Genomic DNA, 8,127 nt, shown 5'->3' on the forward strand with positions numbered 1-8,127 from the left:
CCTAACATCCTGTCCCCAGACACACTCCCGGGCAGGTAGTGCTTAACTCAAATGAAGGAGCCTGACTCGGCCCTCACTTACCACTCTTGGCCCATCTCCCTTCACCTTCCCCACCCCTTCTGCACCTATGCCCAGGCGCACTGTCCTCAAAGGCTGGACAAGCCCTCCTTTTGTGGCAATTGGGGGCTAGAGCCTAGTGACCCAAATGCCCCCTACCCAGGGAATGTGAGGGGCTCAGGCTGGGTGGGGGCTGCAGGGGGCAACGGTTCTTCAACAAAGGCCCCAGACTCCTGATGAGGGAGTCCCAGGGGGTGGGAACACTTCTTGAGCTGGGCGAGTCCCTAGCTCAGGCCTGGTCCTGAAAGGAGCCAGAGGTCCCCCTTCTCACACTGCTCAACACCCACCCCCTCTTGACCGGAAGGAACGCCGCAAGGCAGGGGCAGGTGCACCTGGCCTGCTGCCAGTCTACCCAGGACTGGGCTTAATGATTAACTAGCACTCCTCATCCCATTTATCTCCCAGGCCGCGAGATCAGAGGCCTGGGTCAGAAGGGGCCACTCCACCCTGCCTGCCCAGCCAAGCAGGGCAGGGCAGTAAATATTTGTCATTGTAAGAGTTTATGCGTCAGAAACTACAATTGCTTGCTGCCGGGGTGATTCCTGAAAGCGGGTGCTGGCACTGTCTAAGTTTGGCAAACATCAGCGGAACCCCCATCCACACCGGCCTAACTCCAAGTCCTGTGCTCTTTGCACCGCCAAAGCAACGGTTTCCGTAGTCAGCCCCACTAGGGCCAGGAGGGTTTAGAGGCGCCAAGCATCACCGCGCCCCTGCCGGGCCCAGCGACTTCCCCAGCCAGCTCCAAAGCGTCAAAGCCCGGTCTAGCGCGGGCAGGGTCCCGTCTGCCAGCAAGACCCTCCAAATCGAGTGTTTGGGAGCAAAGGGTCCCCAGCAAGACTCCCCCCTCCCCCCGTCCCCCTTCCTCGGCATTGGCCCGGCCGGGATGCGCAGCCTCGGACCCTGCGCTCCCCACCAGGCGCATCCCGGGCCGGGGGCGGGGCCGGAACGGCCGGGGGCGGGGCTCAGACCGCCTGGCCTCCCGCCCGCTGGGCGCCGGCAGCGCCGCAGCCATGGGGGCGCGGCTGGGCCGCCGGGCCGGACCCGAGGCGGGCTCGGAGGCTGGGGCTGCGGCGGGGTGCGGGCCCGCGCCCTATGAGCGCCGGGTGCGCTGGCTCCGTGAGATCCAGTCCATGCTCCGCGAGCGGCGGCCTGAACGCGCCCGGCAGCTGCTGCGCCTCCTGCGCCAGGCGAGAGAAGGAGAGGGCCGGCCGGGGGTTGGAGGCCCGGGAGGGGCCGGGAGGCAGGGGCGGCCCCAGATGGGCGCGCGGGCCCGGGCGGGTTCTGAGGGGAGGATACTACCGGCTGCAAGGGGTGGGAGTGTTTCCTGGGTGACAGGACGAGGGAGAGAGGGCAGCCGGCTAAAGTGAGAGCCACTGAGGCCAGGGGCACCGTGAGTGTAGAGGAGAGGACAGGTAAGTGCCCAGCACCGCTGGGGTTTGAGGTCGGTTGTGTGTGTTGAGGATGCCTCCAGCCAGGACTAAGAGCCCAGATTCATGCCTTGGCAGGAAAGGAGGGGGCTGGGAGGAGTGGCAAAAGTGGGCATCTTGTACTGAGGGGCCATGAGAAGCCCGCAGCTCCCCTCTCCTCCAGGGTGAGCATAGGCAGTGGACCCTAGAGAGAGGACTCTGAGAAGCAGCAGCCCAGCTGGTCAGCGGGTGCAACCTCACCATTACACCTTGGCAGCCCAGACAGAGCTATGGCGCGCATCACCCACGCTCTTAAGGGTCAGCTCATGCCCACTGAGTACATACTCCTGGCATGTGTACATCACACCACATCTGCTACACACACCAGGTATCTGAGTCCCAGATCCCAAGCCCTGGGTTGCCCAAGGAGACAGGGGTTCTTGTCCCAGCATCACCACTAGGCAGGCCACTTCCCTCTTGGCCCACATTCGCCCCCTGTGCAGCAGCTGCCACCACTACCCGCTCCATCCTATAAGCTGAAATCAGCCATGAAGGTCTTGGCTTGCGGGTGGATGATTAGAGATGGGAAACTGAGGCTTGGAAAAAAGTGGTGAATCTAGGGCAGATTGAGGGCCAGCCAAGGCCACAGCACAACGTTAAGCCTCCCAGCCCTGCTCCTCCTGCTACACTCTTCTTGGCCCAGCAGGTTGGAAAGCGGGGCTGGCCCTTTAAAAGGAACTGTCCAGACCAGCAGAAAGCAGGCTGCGGTCTGGGGCCCTGTCTGGGTCATCCCAGGCTCACCAGCCACCCCTCCCTTCTGGATCCTCCCTAGCTGGCATCTGCAGCATGAATATGAATGGTGTTTAAAAGAGCAGAGCAGCATGGAATCAGACTGTCCAGAGGCACAGATCTCTATCTGGGACAATACCTGGAGCCCAAGGCACCAGCTTGGTGGGCCCTGTAGCTGGGAAACCAGTTAGATTGCCCCCTTGTGTCCCAGAGGTTGGAATTCAAGGCCCAGTGGGGGTGGGGGGGCCTGTCGTGCCCCATAACCCACAGGAACTCTGCAGTTATGGCCCTTGGGCATTCCCTCCTGTCCTGTCTTCCTGTATGCCGGGGGCTTATGCACCAAAGATGTCACTCTCTGGCTTGGGGAGGCCCAGATGGGTTCTGGAGGCCCTTCCTGGCTGCCTGCCCCATCAGCTTATCAGTATATCCTCTAAATGGAACCTCTAAAAGGGTGTTTAGCACCACACGAGGCTGGTGGAAGTAGAAGAAGGTCAAGGACTAAAGGCAGGAAGGCCAGGGTCCTGACGATGGGGTCTATTCAAGGTGTGAGGGATTCGGAGGCTAGACAACGAGGCTGGTGGGCCAGGGAGCATGTGAATGCCAGGCCACGGAGAGTTCTGAGACTGCAGACTGTGCCCGAGTCTGATATCACACAACTTTGAGAGCTTTTGGTCTCCACCAAAGGGGTTAAATGTCAAGCTCAGGGGTATGTTTCATGGAAACGGCTCTGGCAGCCTATGGGTGGGACGGGAAGGGTGTCAGGAGTCCAGGAGCCCCAGAAGGAGGCTGACGGGAGACAAAGCCTGAACCTTCTTGAGAAGTGGGGAGGGATGAGGAAGAGTGCGGGGTAAGATGGGGATGGTGACACCCTTTACTGAGCAGGGGCACAGGAAGTGAGGACAGCTTCAGGACAGGAGATGAATACACCCAGTCTGAACTGAGGTCCACCCCCACAGGAAGGTCTGGACCTGTCCACAAGAAGAGAGCCACAGCTTGGGAGCGCTTGAGACTAGATGGAAGGGGCAGAGAACCCAAAGGGAGTACTGGAGGACAGTGGTTTGGGGGGTCATCAGAGGAGCCCCCAAAGAATCCCCTGGATAAGCCCAACCCCAGAGAAGGCAAAGTGTCACAGCAGGATGTTTCACCTTCATGAAACCAGTCTAAGAGCTCTGGGACCCCCTTACTACCTCCCTGAGGGCCCTGAAGCACCAACCCTCTCCTCATCTAAAAGGCCCACCTGCCCTGGACAGTTGGCCAATCGCCATCTGTGGGGAGACTCTAGCAAGCCTCAGGGAGACAGATGGAGAGAGCGGAATAGACATGAGGGCTCTGGTTGGCAGGAAGGGCACCTGGAGAAGGGTGGCCCCAACTCCTGGCTCACTCAACTCTCTTCACCACCCACAGGACCTGGGCCTTGAGGGGACCCTCCTCACTGACATCCTCTACAGGAACGTGGCTTTCCTCAATCTGGTGGACCCCATCTCTCATGACCTGCTTATGAACCTGGCCCGGGACCTGCAGTGCCCCAAGACGGTAAGGCCAGCAGGCAAGGACCTCAGGCTGGGCAGTGTGGTCTACAGGGGCCAGGAAAGCCCAGGGCTGGAGGCTAGGGGCCTGGATCCTGATCTGGCTTGCTGCAAGGCCTTAGGGAGGTCACTGCCCCTCTCTGGTGCCAGTTTCAATGTGTTACACTGGCCAACAACTGGGGCAAGTGTGAGCTGTGCTTTCTCAACCTCGAAAGTTGTGTGCTGAGTAGACCGTTTCCTGATTGGCAACACTGTGCAGGCCCCGGGACTCAGGCAGGAAGTAGTATGGGGACCCTGTGGGACACAGAATGTTCTGAAATATACATTGATGGACCCAAGCCTCTGAGTTCCCGGTCTCTGAGTTCCTGGGCCAGAAGAGAGCTGCCCTAGGCTGGAACCGCTGCCCACACGTCCCCATCCTGTATGGATACCCTAAGAGACAAGTACACATTGCTTCTCATAACAGCATGAGCCACAAGCAAGTCCCCCCTCACGCTGAGTCGGTGTCTGCCGCCTGCACCTCCACCCTGCTCCCCCCATGCACCGTGTCTGCCCAGAGCCCTGCTCTGAGGGCACCTGCAGACATCCTGCCCCCACGAGCAGTGAAGATGCTGTGTTCCTGACACAGCCTGTGGCCGGCCCCCAGCCCCCATCCCTTAGTCACAGTGAGTCCCATGTGAAACAAGGGTGCTCGCTACGGGCCCTGCCAGCTCTGAACTCCCACATCTATATGCAGTTGTCACCGAGGAATCTGAGGTAGCCTAGAGCCATCACAGTGACCGCTGGGGCTTGCTGCCATTGTGCGTGCACGCTGTTATCAAAGGGACTGGATAAAGGACATGTGGGCAGTGGAGCGTGCTCAGTGCCAGCTGTGGAAAGCAGGGCACCCCTGTTTTCTGCGCAAGCTGGGCCTCTACAGGGGCTCACTCAGGACCAGGAGAGAGCCAGGTGGTGGTGCCGTAACGTGTTAACCCTCCCAGCCCTGGCAGTCCAGACCCAGGTCCCATAGACACGGTCTAGAATGGAGAGTGAGAGGAAGAAGAGCATGCTAACCTGGCTGGTTCCTATTCTCTGAGGGTGGCGTCAGTGGAGCAGGGCCCCCTGGAAGGGACTGGTCCTGCCTCCCCCTGTGGCGAGTCCCCGGGGAGCCTGAGGGTGGGCTGAGAGCTGACTAATAGCCAGAGATGCTGGCCCTAGGCCTGAGGACAGGGAACAAGGGCCCATTGTCTCTGTCTTCTCCCGCCGGGCAGTGCGGGCCTCTGACCAGCCTGTGCAGTTCCCAGCGCGCAGCCTCCCCTGGCTCTGTGCCTGGCCATAGCTGGAGTGGGAAAGTAGGTGCAGGAGTCCAGTGGGCAGCTCAGTGATCTGTAATGATGACTGTGCTCAACCAGCGCACTCAAATCCCCAAGGTCCAGAGGGTGGTGGTTGGGGCTTGGCCTCACCCTGACAGCACTGCCTGCCACAGGACTGTGAACTCTGGAAGTCCTCAGACAAGATCTGCCGACAGCTCATCTACCACCTCACGCCTCACTCCAAGCGGCGGCAGCAAGAATCCAGCCTGCCCCGGAGGAAGCCCCAGAGCTGGTAAGGGAAGTCCAGCCATAGCCCCACCTCATGCCCCTTAGGGTCCCTTCCCAGGCTGATGTGGAGAGGCAGGGCCAGCCCTAAGGGAGCACCCAGGCTTCCCTCAGAAGGAGGTTGGTGCCCCTCACCCTCATCTGCATTACGGACCCAACCCTGGAGGCCAGTCTGGCCAATAGCGGTGGATACTCCCTAAGCCGCGCTACACTCTTCGTATGACCTGCCCTCTGCCATTCGCTCCTCCCTCAGTCTCCACCTGTCTGGCCCTGCCCCGCTGGACCAAGGTAACCTTAGCATGTATCGGCTGAATCTTCACAACACGCTGTGAGGGAGACAGATTCTGGGTAACGATTCCCATTGTACTGGGAAGAAAACTGAGGCCGGGAGAGGGGAAGTGGCTTGCCCAAGGCCACCCCCAGCTTGATTTTCCTGTATCCCTTTGGGAATTCTGTGCCAGGATGCCTAAAGCCCGGGCCTCCACAGCTGGCCCAGGAGCTCACTCTGCTGTGGGGCCTCCTCCCAGTCACTTCCTCACAGCCTCATGGCCACAGACTCTACCCAGAAACCGGCCACAGGCATCTAGGCCCTGGGGCCCAGAACCACAGACCCGGTGCTCTCCCCTGCCCTCGGGCCTGGTAGCCCACACTGAGCTGGGAGCCCACAGGGTTGCTCCTTGCCATGGCAGGTGAGGGCCCTGGAGGTGGTCTCACTGCTCTCAGCCCCCAGTCCGGCCTATCTGCCTAGTGGGCCGTGTTCAAATGACAGGAGAGGCTTAAAGTGGGGTCCTGGGGGGCAGCTGGGGACCATTCTCAGTCTCTAAACTTTCCAGCTTAGAACATAGGGAGCCTACCCCTATGACCCCCAACACCTCCCCTCTCACTATCCTGGGCCTGTCCACTTTCTAGCCCCCAAGACCTGGGGCACCAGGTTGATACCTTGTCACCCTCATAGGAACATCTATCTTTACTCTCAAAGAGTTGACCTTGGAGGAGGCACAGGAAAAAACATGTGGGCTCAGGAGTTGGAGCACTCGATTTGGAGGCCTGGTTCCCCACTTAGTAGACCTGGGTACACCGTGGGAGACTCATGTCACCTCTCGGAGCATCCATTAGATCCTCTGCAGAATGCAGTAATCATTTCTACCCCACCGGGTTAGCATAGCAATAAGTAAGATGTGTGTGGCGATGCAGGCACGCAGTAGGTTTTTATAATAATAGCTCATGGAGCCTTGTCAGGTGTGTATTTAATACTCACAACAGCCAGGTCCCCTTTCACCAAAGGGGAAATCGAGGCTCAAAGAAGTTCCGAGCATTGCCCATGGCCACCCACTTAGGAAGCAGCAGTTTAAACCCAGCTTGTCCCAACTGTAGGTGCGGACCTCCCCACCTTCCTGTACTGCCCTGACAGGTCATTGTATGTGGCCAGAGGGGCCGGCCTGGGCCACAGGCCTTGCTTAGCCCACCCCTGCCTGCAAACTTTCCACAGCCTCAAGAACAGCCTCCAGGAGACTCCGATGGCAGGGGAGACCGTGAACCTTTCAGGAATCTCACTGTCAACGCGGGATGTGCAGCACATAACTCGCTATCTAGCCAGCCAGGGCGCCGGGCTCACGGTGCTGGACCTGAGCTTCACAGGGCTGAGCGATGAGCTGCTGCGTCTGCTGCTGCCCAGCCTCTGGACGCTGCCCCGCCTCTCCCAGCTCCTGCTCAATGGCAACCGGCTGACACGAGCTGCCGCCCGTGAGCTCACCGAGGCCGTCAAGGACACCACCAAGTTCCCTGCGCTGGCCTGGGTAGACCTGGGCAACAATGTGGATGTGGCCTCCCTGCCCCAGCCCTTGCTGGTCGGCCTGCGCCGGCGGCTGAGCCAGCGCACCTCGCTCCCCACCATCTATGAGGGCCTGGACTTTGAGCCTGAGGGCAGCGCGGCCGGGGCCGCCACTGCTGCCTCTACCTGGGACTCCGCAGCTGCTGGGCCAGGGTCCGAGCCCCAGGCCTGCTGCACCAGGTGACCCGTCGCCCACCCTGGCCCACGCTATTTGATTAACAGTGCTCCTAAGCACATGGGATGGAGGTGAGGGAGGCCCCGGGGGTCCCCCAGGCCCCCAGAGACCCAGTGCATATGCTCAACCTGAGATTAAGAGGATGGAAGGAAAGTGAGTTAATCGGAGGCCGGATGGTCAGCCCAGGCTGAGGTTCCAGCCTCCCCTCAGCAGGAGGGGCCTGGCACCCACTGTGCAGACCCCACAATAAAGGGTGATACCCAGTCTGCCTCAGCCTTTCTGCATCACGGACATTGAGTACAGCCCTGCTGCTGGGGTGGGGAGAAGAGGGGGCCAAGGACTCAGGGACCCTGCCTGTCCGAAAAGGAAGGACCAAGCTCACACTGACCTCCCTCCAGGCGCTCCCTGGGCAGGGCCCTCACAGAGACCAAGGTGTGGGGGTGAGGTCCATCTTTGGGCTGGGGAGTTAGAGGAGGCCTCCAAGAACCTGGCCCTCACATCTGGGCAAGGCTTGGTCAGGGCTGGTGAGGAGCGGATTTGGAGCCAAGACAGGGACAAAGCTCAGAACAGAGCCCACAGCAAGCTCAGGGCTGAGCCCAGGCTGCTGACCTCCCCCCACCAGGGCCTCTTGGACGGGGGACAAGACCGCTGACAGGAGCAAGGCACAGTACCGCCCACCAGCTCTAGTACCCACCCCACTAGGGCC

General features: G+C 60.4%; 1 protein-coding gene across 3 annotated transcripts; it reads left to right on the plus strand.

Moving 5' to 3' along the window:
• Window positions 1-1,116: 1,116 nt before the first annotated feature.
• Window positions 1,117-7,689, plus strand: LRRC75B (leucine rich repeat containing 75B). 3 transcript variants are annotated; one of them, XM_011356003.2, is made up of 4 exons: window positions 1,117-1,304; window positions 3,717-3,845; window positions 5,304-5,422; window positions 6,905-7,689. In XM_011356003.2, the coding sequence occupies exons 1-4, from the start codon at window positions 1,128-1,130 to the stop codon at window positions 7,428-7,430; spliced, it is 951 nt and encodes a 316-aa protein (XP_011354305.1). In that variant the 5' UTR covers window positions 1,117-1,127; the 3' UTR covers window positions 7,431-7,689. The 3 variants fall into 3 exon arrangements, with proteins under 3 accessions (XP_011354305.1, XP_023384077.1, XP_011354306.1); XM_023528309.1 differs by lacking the exon at window positions 1,117-1,304 and adding an exon at window positions 1,413-1,911; XM_011356004.2 differs by lacking the exon at window positions 1,117-1,304 and adding an exon at window positions 1,414-3,018.
• The last annotated feature ends 438 nt before the right edge of the window (window positions 7,690-8,127 follow it).

The sequence above is a fragment of the Pteropus vampyrus genome, unplaced genomic scaffold (genome assembly GCF_000151845.1).
Source record: "Pteropus vampyrus isolate Shadow unplaced genomic scaffold, Pvam_2.0 Scaffold23, whole genome shotgun sequence".
Classification (NCBI taxonomy): domain Eukaryota; kingdom Metazoa; phylum Chordata; class Mammalia; order Chiroptera; family Pteropodidae; genus Pteropus; species Pteropus vampyrus.

Coding starts and splice junctions, on each gene's coding strand:
- LRRC75B (XM_011356003.2), top strand. CDS start 1,128: ATGGGGGCGCGGCTGGGCCGCCGGGCCGGACCCGAGGCGGGCTCGGAG. Junction 1,305..3,716: donor TGCTGCGCCTCCTGCGCCAG/GCGAGAGAAGGA, acceptor CACCACCCACAG/GACCTGGGCCTTGAGGGGAC. Junction 3,846..5,303: donor ACCTGCAGTGCCCCAAGACG/GTAAGGCCAGCA, acceptor TGCCTGCCACAG/GACTGTGAACTCTGGAAGTC.